At 48.1% G+C, this 18,787-nt stretch overlaps 1 protein-coding gene across 5 annotated transcripts in view; it reads left to right on the top strand.

Annotated features, from left to right (window-relative positions):
- The first annotated feature begins 4,290 nt into the window (after positions 1 to 4,290).
- Positions 4,291 to 18,787, top strand: part of SRPK2 (SRSF protein kinase 2) — a 93,939-nt gene continuing 79,442 nt past the window's right edge. For 2 of the 5 annotated variants that reach the window (XM_060279544.1, XM_060279542.1), the window contains exons 1-2: positions 4,291 to 4,399; positions 4,569 to 4,659. In XM_060279544.1, the coding sequence (XP_060135527.1) occupies positions 4,384 to 4,399; positions 4,569 to 4,659 (107 nt within the window). In that variant the 5' untranslated portion in view covers positions 4,291 to 4,383. Of the gene's footprint in view, positions 4,400 to 4,568; positions 4,660 to 18,787 lie in introns of those variants that run through there. The other 3 variants (XM_035126841.2, XM_060279543.1, XM_035126845.2) reach the window with 3 other exon arrangements.

Here is an 18,787-nt window from a genome sequence, read left to right as displayed (position 1 = left end):
GCATGCGAATATGATAGCAAACCCATACCGTTTTCAAAGACAGATGACACACCTGTGCCTGGTAAAAAAAAACCCAAACCCCGTGCTTCAAAACACACCACTCCGACGAAAATGCATTCTGGGAAAAGAACCAGGTTGCAAACCAGCACCCTCTAGCGGCGGCTACACTGGTACTACACCTATAGAACCTTCCCTCTCAACAGCACCTCAGCTGTTTACATACTAGGCTGAAGCCTTTACAGACTAAGCCGAATGGAGGTACTGACTCACCTGGGTGGGGGTTAGGGGGAAGCGGGGGGAGGAGGGGACGGGATAGGCCAGGACACGATGGAACCAGTCACAGGGATGAGCCCGGGGTGGGGGGGAAGAGGGGGTGTGATACGCCATGGGTGGGGGGAATCACAGGGATAAGCCAAGGGGGGTGGGGGGAGGAGGGGGTGGGATACGTCATGGATTGGCACAGGGTGGGGGCAGTCACAGGGATTAGCCACAGCAACGCGGGACAGGGCCAACTAGTTTCTTATATGTTTGAGTAATAACCAAAGTAATGCATGTTAAGCATGTTGAACACTTTACATGTCCTGCATAAATGCATGGTATGATCGCACTGTATTAGTAGCTATTTTGGGATACCAATAGGGTTGCCACTTGTCCCTAGAAAAACAGGATTCTTTGGACAAAAGTGTCCCCTTTTCCATTTGGACTTCAAATGGAAAGCCTTCCCCACATTTTTTAGGTCCTCCCCCTCCTCAAAACTGCGAAGGCAGAAGGTGGGTTGGACAGCTCTTGCCCTTTTAATAGTTGCGATGAGTTGACACAAAAACGCCAAACCCTCCCTAAACTCTGCATTGCCACTTGTCTTACTTTTATCCTTGCAATGATGCCGACCTTCCTTTGTAGATGGGGCATCGTGAGCCCTGAGGGAGGCAAAAACTGAAAGAGAAACGTGGGGCTACCAGGACCCCTCCTCTTCCACCATGCGAAGTCCACTCCTTAGTACATTAAAATTGCTTGTTGTGTTTTCAGAATTCAATTTTCAGCTGTTTTAGAAGGATGTAGGGTGTAAAAACAACTTATGGAGCTATTCGGTCATCCAATTAAGCCTTGGGCCAATGTTGGTATTGTATATTGATGGCCAAACTAGACTAGATAATGGGAAATGAGTGACTTGCTCTCCTGTGGGTTTTTCCAAAGCTAACAGGGAACATGGGGTGAGGAGCTGGAATGACAATTCAGATCAAACCACACACAATTAGGGAGAGGAGCCAACCCTTTCCCCACATGTAACTTCCCCTCATGGGGCAAACAGCAGCTTTAGGAGGCAATTTATTATGGGGAAATGGCATAGGTGATTCCTAACCTTAGTACTGCGGTCCAAAACCAAATCAGGACATCTGTACCTGCTGTTGTACCTTCAGACAAACTCACAAAGAGACCCAGGGCGCTTCCAGGTGACCTCTTTATTGAATAATCAACCTGGTTTGTTTGTAGGGAGGTTGGATTGTTGTTGTTTAGTCGTTTAGTCGTGTCTGACTCTTCGTGACCCCATGGACCAGAGCACGCCAGGCACTCCTGTCTTCCACTGCCTCCCGCAATTTGGTCAAACTCATGCTGGTAGCTTTGAGAACACTGTCCAACAATCTTGTCCTCTGTTGTCCCCTTCTCCTAGTGCCCTCAATCTTTCCCAACATCAGGGTCTTTTCCAGGGAGTCTTCTCTTCTCGTGAGATGGCCAAAGTATTGGAGCCTCAGCTTCACGATCTGTCCTTCCAGTGAGCACTCAGGGCTGATTTCCTTCAGAATGGATAGGTTTGATCTTCTTGCAGTCCATGGGACTCTCAAGAGTCTCCTCCAGCACCATAATTCAAAAGCATCAATTCTTCAGCGATCAGCCTTCTTTATGGTCCAGCTCTCACTTCCATACATCACTACTGGGAAAACCATAGCTTTAACTATATGGACCTTTGTAGGCAAGGTGATGTCTCTGCTTTTTAAGATCCCTTCATGGATCAATGCCTTGTTGTGGCGAAGGGGCTTGAATAACTCAGATAAGCTATGAGCTATGCCATGCAGGGCCACCCAAGATGGACAGGTCATAGTGGAGAGTTTTGACTAAATGTGATCCACCAGGAGAAGGAACTGGCAAGTCACTCCAGTATCCCTGACAATAAAACTCCATGGACAAAGACAACAGGAGGTTGGATTATGTGGCATCAAAGCAAATGTTATTTATCACTTTACAGTGCATTTTCCTGTCGTTGCACAAGACCTCCCAATCAACTGTATATGAGCAAACTTACTTTGCCAGCATATAACGGAATACCACCTGAACATAGCAACAATCTTAAAGTATTCCCACTCATGGGTCTTCTGACATCTTAACTACGGTATTTTGACCCTCACTCAGGTGACAGCTGAGATTGGGGCCTACTGCCATCAGGCAGGGTGGCATTCCTCAGGTAGCATGTTTTGGGGTACAATTAAATTTGCAGCAAAGTATCATGTCTCATCCAATTCCACTATCAGTGGCAGCATACCTCTGAATACCAGTTGTGCAGATTGCTGTTGTACTCAGATTCTGCTTGTGGGCATCTGGCTGACCACTGTGAGAAAAGTTTGCCGGACTAAATGGGCCATTGACCTGATCCAGCCGGCTCTTCTTATGTTTTTACGTATTTTAGTCTATTATTATTTTTTACCACTATGATGGACACCCTTTGGATTTTCTGCCCTGGCACAAAATATGTCGCGGCAGTGACTCCTACACCAAGGCAAGAGATTTGTATCTAGGGTGTCTCTACACACTGGATTTTACTGTTTACAATCCACAGGAAACTCAGTGACATTAGGTATTGCAATGGTGTGCAAAATGTATGCAGCTGTTCCATGCTTTTCACAATGAGGAGAAAATGCCACATGAATGGTTAGGGCATGGTGCCCCAGAGTTCATACACTACCATAGGAAGCTGCCTTATGTCAGACCATGCCTTCGTCTGCCTCAGTGATGACTACTTTGTCTATTGGCAAGGGAGTCTAAGCAGAGATCATCTCAATCCTGCTACCTGAGATCTCTTTACAACTGAAGGTAATGAAACCAAGGATCAGAGGAATTGAAGCTGAGACCTTCTACATGCAAGGCATATGCTGTGCACACTGAACTATGAACCTTCTGTAAAGCCAAATGTAATCCACCTGCAAACTAATGATAACTCTTGAGTATGTGAAAGCAGCGTTATAATTAAATGGAAGACCTGCTCCTTGTTCTGCAGGGCTTTTTTTTTTCTACCTGACCTGGGAAGGCAGGACCGTGACTGACTTAAGCAATGGGCTGGGGTGTTGTTTGGGTTTTTAGGTTGGTGGTTGTCGCTTTTGGCTTTTTGCATTTTCGATCATGTTGTGATATTTGTTGTTGTTGTTTAGTCGTTTAGTCGTGTCCGACTCTTTGTGACCCCATGGACCAGAGCACGCCAGGCACTCCTGTCTTCCACTGCCTCCCGCAGTTTGGTCAAACTCATGTTGCTAGCTTCGAGAACACTGTCCAACCATCTCGTCCTCTGTCGCCCCCTTCTCCTTGTGCCCTCCATCTTTCCCAACATCAGCGTCTTTTCCAGGGAGTCTTCTCTTCTCATGAGGTGGCCAAAGTATTGGAGCCTCAGCTTCACGATCTGTCTTTCCAGTGAGCACTCAGGGCTGATTTCCTTGTGATATATGTGGAACTTATTATATTTGGTTGTGTTTTAAAAAAAACGTTTTATTGACTGTTCAGTCAGTAGACCAGAAGACTCTTAATCTCATGGTCGTGGGTTCGAGCCCCACCTTGGGCAAAAAGGTTCCTGCATTGCACGGGGTCGGACTAGATAACTCTCGTGGTCCTTTCCCAACTTTACGATTCCGTCCGTGATGTTGTCACGTTACATTCCTTCCACGTTGTGAGCCGCCTTGAGCATGCTCTGAACAGTGGAAAGGCGGCAAACGAAATGAAAGCATGCGCGTATGTTCTTTCAAGAAACGAGGGCTGCCAACTTTTCACTCCGGGTTGCTCATTTCTGTCAGCCCGCGTGTTCGGGCAAACCAGCAGCAGCAGAAGCGCTGGTTTAATAATAAGCCAGCAGCGGCCGCCAACGCCTTTGCAAGGCGAGAGGAAACCTCGGGGTTCCCTCGCAGGCACCTGCCGCCCTCTCTAGGCCTCCCTCCGGTTGCCTAGCGACCATACCCCTCCGGCTCCAGCGCCGCCTCCCGCCCGGCGCGGGGAAACTGCGCATGTGCGCCGAGTCCGGGAGCTCCTGCTCCTCAGCCGGCGAGTTGCAGCAGTGGTGCCGCCGATGTGCCGTGTGGCGCTCGGTGCGGCGGCCCGACGACGGCGGCGGCGGCGGTGTCCTCAGCGATGAGCTCCCGGAGAGGTACCGTGGGCGGGTCGTCGTCGTCGTCTTGGTCCCAAGAGGACGCGGGGTTGGCGGGGCGGGTTGGTCGCTGCCGGGGTCTCCTCGCCCTCGTCCTTCTCCACGGGGGGAGCGTGAGGCGCCGCCGCCGCAGCCTCTCCGCTCACCAGCCTCTCTCTCTCTCGCCCAGCAGTGCTGGCCCTGCAGGCCCGGAGGCGCCGCGTCAAGCACCCTGCGCCGCCCGGCAGAAAAGAGAAGCACCCGCCGCCGCAACACAAAAAGTGAGTTTATTATCCCTGCTGGGCGAGCGCGCTTTTTGCGCGGCAAACTCCGTCTCCTTTGCAGGGCAAACTCTTCTCCCGCCTCGCGGTGTGAAGTCGCGCCGGCTGCTGCTGGCCGGTCTCTGCTGGGAGCCCGTACTTTTTTTAAAAAAATATTATTTTCTGCCTCCTCGTTGAAACGCGTTTTCCTTTTCCTGGCACTGTTGGAGATCTTTGCGTGTTTGCGCCTCTCGCCGTAGCCGTTTCTCGTCAGATCTCAACGGGCATGGAGGATTTTCTGTGTTTGTGGGTCAGGCTCGCTAGACGAGTTGATGCTGGGAGGGATTTCTAGAACAGCCCCCCCCCCCTACATATCGGCTGTTGCAAATTGTGTTCCTGCCTTGGACAACTACTTTTCCTCACGCTGCTCTCTCCTTGCAATCATATGCTACCCTTCCTGATGTTATTGCATATATGCATTAAGGATTAATGCATATGCTAATGCCACCCTTCAGCTGATATCCCAGGGTGGTTCATTGCAAAAGTACAAAATGGGAAAACAAAATACATAATAAAACAAAAACAAAATACATAATAAAACAAAAACAAAGCAATAACACCCCCCCCCCATCATGCTATACAGTACTTATCCCAAGCCCTAAGGCTGAAGACCGGTTACAGCACTTCCTTATTTCAGTCTGAAAACAATTCTGTGAATTAGGTCACTGTTTTTGTGGTGAACTAAGATGGAGCAAGAATGGCTGCAGTGTTGGCAGGTATTACTGTGTGTAATTGTGGTTCAGGGCTCAGCATGCCTACAATCCTTAAACATTCATCAGAGGCAAGCATAGATTACATGTATATTGAGCTCCCATGTGATATATATCAAGCAATAGTGAACATAAATTGAGATAGGTAAAGATAAAGGGACTCCTGACCATTAGGTCCAGTCGTGACCGACCCTGGGGTTGCGGTGCTCATCTCGCGTTATTGGTGAGGGAGCCGGTGTACAGTTTCCAGGTCATGTGGCCAGCATGACAAAGCTGCTTCTGGCGAACCAGAGCAGCGCACGGTAACACCGTTTACCTTCCCTCTGTACCTATTTATCTACTTGCACTTGGACGTGCTTTCGAACTGCTAGGTTGGCAGGAGCTGGGACCGAGCAACGGGAGCTCACCCCGTCGCGGGGATTTGAACCGCTGCCCTTCTGATCAGTAAGCCCTAGGTTCTGTGGTTTAACCCATAGCGCCACCCGTGTCCCATAAATTGAGATACATGTGATCAAATTGAGATACATGTGATCAAATCCTTTTCTCCCACAATGGTGCCTTGCTCCAAATGTGAGAGTACATAGAAAATGAGGCAAGGATTAGTGGTGAGGATTCCTGCTGGGTGTATTAGTGGAAGGATTAAACTGCAAATGATTTGATTCAACATATATTAGTACTTTTTCTTCCTGCCTCATCTGCCCCAAAGGTGCTGTCTGTCTGCTGGAAAACTGTTCTTGGGTTTGACACTTGGTTTCTCCATCTGAATTCCAATGCTGTGTGTAAACAGAAAAAGTCACTTTCTATGTTTGTTTACACCACTGTTTAAATAATGCTGGATGTCTCAATTTTGTGGTATTGCTTTGTAGCGACTGGCAAAATTCTGGGTCTTGGACAATGCTTAAATAAATTTCTGGTTTAAACGTTAGAAATTCAAAGTAATAAAAGTCAGAAGAGACACGATTTTTAACATGCATATATATAATTGTTGCTTGCATCTTGAAATCCTGTTGAATCACTTTGATTGCTTTGTATTAGCTAACAAGTATAAATTAAAATTCTGATTAAATGGGTTGACCAGCAGACATAAGGAAAGGAGTGTTTTAGTTACATGGGGAAAGATTGAATGGGTCCTTTCTTAATGGAATGAGAGTGAGCTCTGTTGGCCCAGTTTACACTAAAAGGTTGGTGAACTGCTGTTAAGTATATTTTTCTTGACCTATGCCAAAGTAGTTTTATTCAGCATAAAACATGTTTTATGTATTTGTTAGCTACTTAGAAGCCAATTGTAATACTCTGATATATTCAGTAACAAGAAGAAACAGCTTTCTCTAGCTGTTTGATGGTTTCTTTTAATATGAATTTATTTTTAAATATCCTATTCCTTTCACATTATAGTTTGGTTTTTACAGTGAAACCTGTTATTTATAACATTGGCTTGCTCCTGCTGAGTACTGACACATTTCTTAGAGCACATTTGGATTAATGCTATTACATTGCACTTTTCTCGTGTCACATTAACTCATTACTAAAAATGTTGTGGCTTCTGTGTAGGATTGAAGATTTATTCTTAATAAATACTGCATTTGGGCAAATACACAGGCATTCTAGAAGTCTGAGGAGATTTAAGTTTCCACTATGCTACTATCTGTATAAATGATCTAACTCTGTGGCATTTCTCCTCTAATGCAGGTCAGCATTTTAAATAATTAGGCAGTTATACATCCTCTCTCCTGTTTACCCTCATTCTCTTATACAACACTACTGGAGATTTAGCTTTCTCTCTGTTTACTGACCTTTAAAAACAAAGAGGGAAGGAGTTAAAAAGAGCGCCTGATGCACTTTGTGCTTCTGTGGAATATAGTAATCTAGCTTTCTAGTACCTCTCTAAAGCTAGAAAAGAGAATGAAAGGGTGCTGTGTGCCACATTTATTTAATACAGGTCAACCATAAAGAGCAGCGCCATAGGTGTGAGCGTGTACATTTAACACTTCCTATTGCTGACTGTTACGGGGTGAATAAGGCTGCCTTGTCATTTGGGGGGGGGGTAAGTGACTAGTTGAGTGTTACATTAAAGTAATAAGATTTTATAAACCTGCAAGGTCATTTAAGCTTCAGCTGGCTATCTTGAGGTGTATTTACTGGTACTTTAAAAGCAGTTATGGTCCCCTTCTAGCCATTTTATTCAGACAAGTAGTATCAAGAAGTCCACTGAATTTTCTCTCTCTAAATACTTCTAACATTACAGTTAGATTTTAATTCATATTGTGATAGTTTAAGCAAGTTCACATTCTGTTTAGACCTGTTTATGTATGGAGTAAATAAAGCATTTCTTGTCATTGCATATACTTTTGGAACATCTTCCAGGAGTGTAAATGTGGTTTTTCTTTTGAAAGGCAGTAAAGTGAGAAATGTAGGGCATACATGCTGGAACTGGATTGCCTTTAAGCCACTAAAGCAGGCACCCCCAAAGTTCGGCCCTCCAGATATTTTGGACTACAATTCCCATCATCCCCGACCACTGGTCCTGTTAGCTAGGAATCATGGGAGTTGTAGGCCAAAAATCTGGAGGGCCGAAGTTTGGGGATGCCTGCACTAAAGCATTGGTCTTAGAATTCCATGGTGTTGAACCAGAATGTTCAAATTATGATCATTTAAAAACATATCAATTTATCAATATCTACCGGTATCAATCAGTCAATATACCAATATATTGTTGAAGTCAGGCTGGAAAGATGAATCCCTCTTGATAAAATGCTGCAGTTTCCTGTTTTCACAATTTGTTATATGATTCTGGCAACAATGAAGGCAACTGAGGCCTGTTGGGCTAATATAAATCTTTTATCAAATTAGTATAGGAGGTTACAGGTAGGTAGCCGTGTTGGTCTGCTGTCGAAACAAAATAAAAATTGAATAGAAAAATTCCTTCCATTAGCACCTTAGAGACCAACTAAGTTTGTCATTGGTATGAGCTTTTGGGTGCATGCACACTTCTTCAGTATGGGAGGTGTTCAGCAAAGTGCTTTTTCTTGTGCAAGGATTTCCCCTCCCTCTCCTCTCTTCATGTGTCCCACCCTCTGGCACCTCCCCAAATTTGCTTCATAGGATTGGGGAAAACCTCAGAACAGATTTAGGGGATGCATGAGGAGAGGGAAGGGAAATTTCATCGCTCAGCCAAGGGACCTTGCACTAGTGGAAACACTTCATTGGATACTGCCCAATATTTATCTTCATCTTCCCTGGTTGGCATACAGATGAACAACTTTTGTGTATAACAACAACAACAACAACAATTTTATTTGTACCCTGCCCAGCTGACTAGCTTGCCCCAGCCACTCTGGGTGGCTCCTAGCATATACAGAAACAGAATAAAATAGCAAACATTAAAAACTTCTCTATAGAGGGCTACCTTCAAATGTCTTCTAAAGGTTATATAGTTACTTATTCCCTTGACAGTTGATGGGAGGGTGTTTCACAGGGTGGGTGCCACTACCGAGAAAGTTTGTGAAGTTGATTATGTGTAATCAAATGAAGTACAGTCATACCTCGGTTTAAGTACGATTCGGTTTGAGTACTTTCAGTTTAAGTACTCCGTGGTCCCGTCTGGAATGAATTAATACACTTTCCATTATGTCACAGTGGCCGGAGCGGACTACTTCAGAGTAACGACGCTACGCAGCTCTGCATTTTATTCTTTTATTGGTGCTGCGTATTTACAGTGCTAAAGTCATTGCTATTTACACGGAGTGATGTGATCAGTCGGTTTCAGAACCTCCTAATGGCTTTTGGCGCGTCTTTCTCCAACACAAAAGCTTTGGCAGACCCATCCTCTTTCCCCTCCTCTTTCTGCGTAGTTCTGGCGTTGGGGGGATGGGTCTCCCTCCCTTATTCGCCCCTTCCTGTCCCGCCTGGGACCCTGGCTCCTCTACCTTGCCTGAGCCTCGGACCCGACTTCCTGCTTCCCTACTGGAATCGGAACTCTCTCTGCTTTCCCCTGTGCTTGGTGATTGGCTTGAACTCAGGAGGGGAGGGACTTCGCGATATCCCCTGTCCCTCACATCCACCCCCCTCCCAAGCTCTCCTTCACCCCTCCCCAGGTCCCCCCCAGGTGTCGGTGACGACTGGAAGCCTAAGAACTCAGTGCTTTCCGAGCCCGTTGGTGTGAACACCTCCCCCCAGTCCTGCAAGCCCCCCCCTTCCGCCTGGGAGGATGGGAATCCCAAAAAGTCCGTGGCGTCAGAGCTGGTGGGGGTAAAAATGTTCTGCCAATCTGCTCCTTCCTCTGACTGGGTGGATCTCGGTGACACCCATACCTCATCCTCTGGTTCCTCAAACTCCGCTTCCCAGCGCCATGGTGAACTGCTCTCCCGTGCTTCCTCCCCCTCCCCCTCCCTTTCCATGTGCCAGGGCTTGGGTCTATGGGGAAAGAGGGCGTGAAATTCTTCTACCAGGAATTCCTCCTGTATCTGAGTGGCTGGGACCCATTCATTCTGGGACGGTGGAGCATCCTCCCATGCCATGAGGTACTCCAGTCCCCCCACCCCCCACCTTGAATCCAGGATGGCCGTGGCCTCATTGAGTTGCTCCCTGCCTTCCCTCTCCCCCCCTCCCTCAGGGGTTTGTTCGCTGTCTCGGAGCCTGCTGCTTTCCCTGTACGGCGACAGCAGCGATCTATGAAACACTGGGTGTACCCTCATGTCCTCTGGCAGTGCCAGCCTGTATGCCACCGGGTTTACCTGTTGCGTGACCGTGAAGGGGCCCAACCTTCTGGGCGCCAGCTTTTTGCATCGCCCTCTGATGGGAAGGCCCTCCGAGGACAACCACACTTTGTCCCCCACCCTAATGACCTCCCCCGGTCGCCTGTGGCGATCTGCCCCCTTCTTGTACGCTTCCTTGGCTCTCTCCAAGTGTTCTCTGAGCTGCTGGTGCACCGTCTCCAGTTCCTCTGCCCAATCCTCAGCCTGTGGGCCCTCCTCCTCCTCCTCCCCCTCCCTCTCTGGGAAAGATCTGAGGTCACGCCCGTAATTGGCCTTAAAGGGCGACACCCCTGTGGAGACGTGCACCGCATTGTTGTAGGCAAATTCTGCCAGTGGCAGGCGATCCACCCAGTCCGTTTGCCGCTGGCTGACGTAGCATCTCAGGTACTGCTGCAGAATGGCGTTGACCCTCTCCGCCTGTCCATTGGTCTGCGGGTGTCTAGCCGTCGACAAGCTGACCTCCACCTGCAGGAGGTTCATGAGCCGCCGCCAGAACCTGGAAACAAATTGGCGGCCACGATCCGAAATAACCCTTAAAGGTAATCCATGCAGTCTGAATACGTGATCCACAAACAGTTTGGCTGTCTCTTCAGCAGAGACCGCCCTGGCACACGGTATAAAGTGGCACATTTTGGACATGAGGTCCACCACCACCAACACTGCGGTCTTGCCCCTGGATGAGGGCAGGTCTGTGATGAAGTCCATGGACACTACTTCCCACGGCCTGTGCGGTGTGGCTAAGGGCTCCAGCAAACCTGCTGGTGGCGCTCTGACCACCTTTGCCCGCTGGCAGGTGTCACAGCCCCTTACATAATCCCTCACATCCTCCCGCACCCCTGGCCACCAGAAGTGTCTCATGACTAGGTGAGTGGTTTTATCCCTCCCAAAATGACCCGCCGTTGGGTTGTCGTGCATCTGCTTGAGGACCGTACGTCTGAGCTGGGTGGTGGGCAGGTACAGTGCACCCTTGTAGAAAAGCAGCCCCCTGCGTTCTGCAAAGTCTGTTGCCTGCTCCCCCCCCCTTCTCAGTTCTCTGAAGATGCGGTTGGCAAATTCATCCGCTGCCGTCAGTGCTGTGAGTTCTGCCTCGCTTACCACTGCTGCTCCGCAGGACCAAGCTGACGGGGGGAAGATGTGCCTGGGTGCCGGTGGCGCCTCCTCCTCCATGTACTCTGGCTTGCGGGAGAGGGCATCCGCCCTGACATTCTGCTCTCCCGGGATGTAGTGTATGGAGAAGTTGAAGTTCGAGAAGAACTCTGCCCACCGTATCTGCCGCTGGTTGAGCACCCTGGCAGTTCTCCAGAACTCCAGGTTCTTGTGGTCTGTGCACACCTGGATGGGGTGCTTGGCGCCCACCAGGAAGTGTCTCCAGTGCTGGAATGCAGCGTGGATCGCAAGAAGTTCCCGATCAAACACCGTGTAGTTTCGCTCTGGCTGGGTCAACTTCCTGGAGAAGAAGGCACAGGGTCTCCACTCTCTGTTGGCGTCCAGTTGCAACAAAATGGCGCCCACAGCTTTATCAGAAGCATCTGTCTCCACGCGTAGGGGCGCGTCCTGAACCACGTGGAACAGGTTCTGGTCTGAGGCGAACACCCTCTTGAGGCTTTCAAACGCTGCTTGCGCCTCTGGTGTCCACCTGAACTTCTGCTTGCCTCTCAGGCAGTCAGTGATGGGAGCCGTAACGCGAGAGAAGTTCTTGATGAACTTCCTGTAGAAGTTGGCGAAGCCTAGTAGGCGTTGGGCATCTTTGCGCGTCCTGGGGCTGTGCCAGTCCAGGATGGCCTGCACCTTGTCCTTGTCCATCGCCAGCCCCTTGTCTGACAGCTTGTAGCCTAGGAAGTCCACCTCCTTGGTGTGAAACTTGCACTTCTCCAGCTTCACATACAGGTGGTTCTCCTTCAGGCGCTGCAACACCTCCCTGACATCCTTCACATGCTGCACTGGGTCATCGGAGTAGATAAGGATGTCATCCAGGAAGACCAAGCATTTCCTGAAAAGGAGGGACCCCAGGACGTGGTGCATGAAGGCCTGGAAGCATGCTGAGCCCCCTTGCAACCCGAAGGGCATCACGAGATATTCAAAGGAGCCCAGAGGCGTGAACATCGTGGTTTTCCATTCATCGCCTTCCCGGATCCTGATCAAGTTGTACGCCCCCCTCAGGTCTAGCTTGGTGAAAATCTTGCCCCTGCGTGCCGCTGTCAGGAGATCATCCACTCTGGGCATGGGGAAAGCCACTGGCTCTGTCACTGAATTCAGTCGTCTAAAATCCACCACAAGACGGCGCTGTTGTGTGTCTTTCTTGTCCACCCAGAAGACCGGGCTGCCCCCTGCTGCCTTGCTTTCTCTGATGAACCCCCGCTTGAGGTTCTTGTCGATGAAAGCGCGCAGATCCTCCAGTTCCTGGTCTGACATGGCGTACAGCTTGGCTGGGGGTATAGTTGCCCCTGGCACCAGGTTGATCTGGCAGTCAAAAGGCCTGTGTGGGGGTAGGTGGTCGGACTCCGCTTCGCTGAAGACCTCCTGCAGGTCCCAGTACGGCTTGGGTATCGCCTCACCCCCTTTGAGGTGCATGGTGGCCACCGTGGCTATCGGAGGCCCCTCCCCTGGTTGGTGCTGCATGCAATGTTCCAGGCAAAAGTCCGATCCAAAAGTGATGCATCTCTGGTGCCAACTGATGGAGGGGTCGTGGCGCGCCAGCCAGCTCATGCCCAAGACGATGGGGGGGTCGGAGATGGTGGTGACGTTGAATGCCAGTGTCTCTGAGTGCCTCCCCACCGTCATTCTCATGGGGGGGGTTTGATGAGTGATGGCCCCTCCCAGCAGCTCTCTGCCGTCAATGGTTGCCACGTGCAGAGGAAAATCCAGCTGCAGAAGCTGGATCTGGTGCTCTTCTGCAAAGTTTCTCGAGAAGAAGTTCGCTGACGCCCCACTGTCAATTAAGGCGAGGACTGTCAGGGGATAGCCATTTGGGAGCGTGAGCGTCACTTCTAGAACCACTCCTGCTCTGGGAGGGGTGGGCTGGCTCTGCTCCTCTCTGTGCGGGTGGGTGGGCTGGGGCTGTTGTCTGCTGACTGTGCCTGGCTGCTGCCCCTTGTCTCCTGCAGCCAGGCTTTCCCGTTTCCCTGCTGTGGTGCTGCGTCAGTGGGGGAGGGCACAACCGTTCCCGCCTTTCCTTGCCACTCCCTGCGATGTGGGCAGTCTCTGACGAGATGCTGGGGGGAGTTGCAGAGAAAGCAATTCCCGCCCCTTCCCTCCTTGCATCTTGGCGCCGCTGGGGTTTGAAAAGCCCGCGCGCGCGCGCGCTATCAATCTGCATGGGTTCCTGGTCCTGACTGGCCCCAGGCGTGGCTTGAAAGGGTTGTTGGGGGAGTGGCTTCTCCTGCGACCGTGGGAACCAAGCCCGCTTTGCGCGCGTTGCTTGCTTGTCGCTCCACCGGGATTCCTGTCTCACCCCCACCGCCAGAGCCGCTTTGCTCAGCTGATCCATATTACTGGGCTTTGGACCTCTTGAGAGCTCATCCTTCACCTCCTCATGCAACCCCAAGTAGAACGCCGCTTGCATTGGGGGTGACTCGAGTTCCCACCCCAATCTGTGCACCAGCATGGTGAATTTCGCCCAATACGCGCGAACTGTCATATTTCCTTGGCGTAAATTATGAAGTTCCTCCTTAGTCTGGTCCATATGACTATCGGACGAATACATCGTTTTCAAACCTTCTAGAAATAGTTTGACATTCTTCATGCAAGGATTCTTTGTTGCGATTAACGGTCTTAGCCACTCCCTGGCTGCCCCGGTAAGGTGCTCCACAATAAACGCTACCCTGTGCTCATCATCAGGGAACTCAGCGTGGTGCAGCTCAAGAGCATACACAATCTCAGTCTCAAAGCCCTGATATTCCCTCGGGTCTCCATTGAACTTGCTTACTAGGGTCCCGGCTCTCCTTCCTGGCAGCACTTGGACTTGGGGTGCCCCTCCCGCCTTGTTTTTCTCTGCATCCAGCTTGTTTTGGAGGTCTACCGCCACCGCCCTTAATTCCTGCTCTCTTTCCTGTAGCGCTCTCACCTGTTCCGCAAGTTGTAGCCGGTCGTCCTGGACCTTCCTAGTCTCTTCTTTAGCTGCCTTCAATTCCCCCTGCGCCTGCAGCGACAGCTGCTGCAGTTCTTGCTGGGCTTGCTCCGCGATCTGCCGCCATTTCTCCGCCTCTGACACGCTCATCCCGGCAACTCCAAAGTAGCCCAAAAAGGATTAGGAGGTTGCTGTCACAGTGGCCGGAGCGGACTACTTCAGAGTAACGACACTACGCAGCTCTGCATTTTATTCTTTTATTGGTGCTGCGTATTTACAGTGCTAAAGTCATTGCTATTTACACGGAGTGATGTGATCAGTCGGTTTCAGAACCTCCTAATGGCTTTTGGCGCGTCTTTCTCCAACACAAAAGCTTTGGCAGACCCATCCTCTTTCCCCTCCTCTTTCTGCGTAGTTCTGGCGTTGGGGGGATGGGTCTCCCTCCCTTATTCGCCCCTTCCTGTCCCGCCTGGGACCCTGGCTCCTCTACCTTGCCTGAGCCTCGGACCCGACTTCCTGCTTCCCTACTGGAATCGGAACTCTCTCTGCTTTCCCCTGTGCTCGGTGATTGGCTTGAACTCAGGAGGGGAGGGACTTCGCGATATCCCCTGTCCCTCACACATTACTTTCAGTGGGAAAGTTCGCCTCAGGTTAAGTACACTTCAGGTTAAGTACAGAATTCCAGAACCAATTACACTCATACTTCAGGTAAGTATACTTCAGGTTGAGTACTCCGCGGACCCGTCTGGAACGGATTAATCCACTTTCCATTACTTTCAATGGGAAAGTTCGCTTCAGGTTAAGTACGCTTCAGTTTAAGTACTCCATGGACCCTTCTGGAACGGATTAATCCACTTTTCATTACTTTCAATGGGAAAGTTCGCTTCAGGTTAAGTACAGACTTCCGGAACCAATTGTGTACTTAAACCGAGGTACCATATATTGATACTTGTAAATGAAATGCTTGTGCCAAGAGAGTCTGCTTATAAGAAGAGCTATTTCCTGATATGCTTTTGTTTTAAAGAATAATGAGCAGCTTAACCTGATTATTTCTCATTTAAAATAATACATTATATAAAAGTGGTTCTGAAAACTATTCTTTCAGTGCAACTACCGTACAGATTCATATCCCATTCAGGTAAGTAAAGAAAGCCAATATTTCACTTGTTGTATTAGGAATCTCTGGTGGCAGTATGTGAAAAACTCTTTGGTGCATATGTAATGGATCGCCACCATGGTGCTGTTGGATACACAGACACCCACAGAGGTTTTTCCTGGTGTCCGCGGTTTCCCATAGGAATGCATTGAAATTCAATTAATGCGTTCCTATGGGCAATTTTTTTTTAAAAAAAATCAATGCATTCCTATGGGATTCGCTAGACGAATTTTTCGTTATAAGAAAAGACCCGTGGGATTCAGAGAAGGCTTGCTGTCTGGAAGACAAACACTTGCAATGGATCTGGTTGTAAAACTGGCAAGCTTTTTTTCTGTGGTGATTTTTTAAATCTGGGAAACAAGCTCAAGTGTCAAGTATTGATTATATTGGTCATACTGTCTTAGTGATGCTTTTGATTTGCTAACTTGCATATTAGCCTTCCTTATGAGCTACTGTTTTTCATTCAAGACATTAGAAAGAATGTACTAATCCCCAAGTGCTTAATATATTTGAAATCTATATGCTAACACATATTGGGAATTTTTTTAACGCTAGGTTCAAAGACACTTATTTAATCCCCACATTGGTCTGATGCAACAGAACCAAAAATAAATTGATTTATTATATAGCAGTATAAAATTTTGAAGATTTTGAATAGGCACTCTGTCTATAAATAGGCACTTTCATGCTTGTTTGGGTAGCAGATGTCAAAACAAGCCACTAGGTGGCAACATATTAATTTGAAAGTTGCTGGATGAGATTGAAAAACTATTAAATAAAACCAAGCAAAACCCTCTATTGGAATGTATAGCAGATCCCTGGTCACAACAAGACTTTTGCAGCATGTTCCTGTATTACCCAATCTCTGTCTGAGAGGGTGTTTTTTTTGGGGGGGGGTTAGCATCCGTGTTCTCATTTGGTTATTTATGTGCAAAGTTTTTTTAAAAAAAGTTTTCTTCAAAATAGTGCACCTCTGGGGGGGATTGAAAAATAATAATAGTGCATCTCTCTGCATGTATGTTAATGGGCAATTAGTCTTCTGAATGCAATTGAGTGCTTTATTTGGTCTAGGAGGGGGTCTGATGGGTCACTTTGAATGGGTCACTTTGAATGGATTGACGTTTGCTGCAACCTGAAAAGCATGAGGGATATTTTATAATCCAAACTAGCCTCAGCCTCACATCTAACCTGCAAAATCAACAGTGGCCTGTGCTGCTTCTCTCAGCACAAACCTCCAAATTTCAATAGGGGTATAATACTGAATAACACTACAGGAGTGTTGTGGACAACTCTCATCCCAGTATTGCAGGCTGGGCTAAAATCAATATTGCAGGGTTGTTGCACTCCCTAATCTTCAGGCCAATCCCCATTGTAATAGGAGTTTGATACCACTGAACAACAACAAAGTGCGGTAACTACCCAGAGCCAGACTTGCAGTATTTACTGTAACTTGGACTACACGGCTGCCTGAAGACACTCTTTCTGAGCCACAGTGTCTTTCATCCTGCATTTTCGGGGACAATTAATTGCACTTGCTTTAAAATTAGCAGTATTTCATTTTCAAATGTTTTACACAAAAAAGATAATCGAGTTAGAAAGAGCAGAAGCTGTTCTCTTTGCTTGCTACCTTTTAGGGTCTTCCACCCTGGGGTACTCAATTCCAGCAACATTAAAATATTGGATTTCTTTATTGGTGTCTCTAGGCAGCTCTCACTGTTGCCCCTGGGGATGTATTAGGAACTGACCTGTACAGACAATGGTTCTTTCAACTCTGAGTTGTTGTTTAGTCATTTAGTCGTGTCCGACTCTTCGTGACCCCATGGACCAGAGCATGCCAGGCACTCTTGTCTTGCACTGCCTCCCGCAGTTTGGTCAGACTCATGTTGGTAGCTTCGAGAACACTGTCCAACCATCTCGTCCTCTGTTGTCTCCTTCTCCTTGTGCCCTCCATTTTCCCCAACATCAGGGTCTTTTCCAGGGAGTCTTCTCATGAGATGGCCAAAGTATTGGAGCCTCAGCTTCAGGATATGTCCTTCCAGTGAGCACTCAGGGCTGATTTCCATAAGACTGGATAGGTTTGATCTTCTTGCAGTCCATGGGACTCTCAAGAGTCTCCTCCAGCACCATAATACAAAAGTATCAATTCTTCGGCGATCAGCCTTCTTTATGGTCCAGCTCTCACTTCCATACATCACTACTGGGAAAACCATAGCTTTAACTATATGGACCTTTGTTGGCAAGGTAATGTCCCTGCTTTTTAAGATGTTGTCTAGGTTTGTCATTGCTTTTCTTCCAAGAAGCAGGCGTCTTTTAATTTCGTGACTGCTGTCACCATCTGCAGTGATCAAGGAGCCCAAGAAAGTAAAATCTCTCACTGCCTCCATTTCTTCCCCTTCTATTTGCCAGGAGGTGACGGGACCAGTGGCCATGTTCTTAGTTTTGTTGATGTTGAGCTTCAGACCATATTTTGCGCTCTCCTCTTTCACCCTCATTAAAAGGTTCTTTAATTCCTCCTCACTTTCTGCCATCAAGGTTGTGTCATCAGCATATCTGAGGTTGTTGATATTTCTTCCAGCAAACTCTGAGTGCTGCTCTCTTATTCTAATCTAATCCAACCACTCGTTCTCATTCATTCTCTCCCCCCCCCCCCGGTTCCCATTCAAGTTGTCATTTTTCTCCCCACTTAGCCTCACACCTCATGGCGCAGAGATCTTAATTGGGCTATTCATGCTTTTTTGTAAGACACTTTGTACCCTTGCAAACTTTGGGGTTCCGTCCAGTTTAACAGTCCCTTGCTGTTCTGTGCTGGTGCTGCCATTTTGGCTACATAATAGGAGGCATTACCTCCTGAAGTTCAGAAAAGTGAACAGTGAAGAATTTTTAGGGGCAGGCTTTAATAACTTTAAATTCATTACCAGGTAATTAAGATCACAAAGAAATAGACTCTCTTAATGTTGAGTAGCGAGTCTAAACACAGATGAATGAGCCATCAAATAAATGTTCAGGATGGTAGTCAACTAAATAGTTGCACCAGCGCAAGGATTAGTGCTAGCATAATGGGGCTCCCCCTTTTTGAATGCATCATGTGCTGTCCCTAAATCAGTTACAGAGGGTTGGGAGAATCCAAAACAGATTTAGGGGGTGCATGGGAGAGGAGAGGGGAAGTATGCTCTGTTGCACAAGGAGAAATCCTTGCATTGACAGAATGATCTGCTTAACCCTACATTTAATATAACCCTCAGTTTATAGAAAGTTATTACGGTAATTAGTATAACATTAATGTGCCTTCTGATAAAAAGACATGGTCAGGGCAGGAAACAGATTATCGTAAAACACACACACACACACACACACACACACACACACACACACACACACACACGGAGAGGGAGAGAGAGAGAGA

This window comes from Zootoca vivipara, chromosome 10 (assembly GCF_963506605.1).
Source record: "Zootoca vivipara chromosome 10, rZooViv1.1, whole genome shotgun sequence".
NCBI classification, from domain to species: Eukaryota; Metazoa; Chordata; class Lepidosauria; order Squamata; family Lacertidae; genus Zootoca; species Zootoca vivipara.
This window is presented reverse-complemented; position numbering and strand designations above follow the sequence as displayed.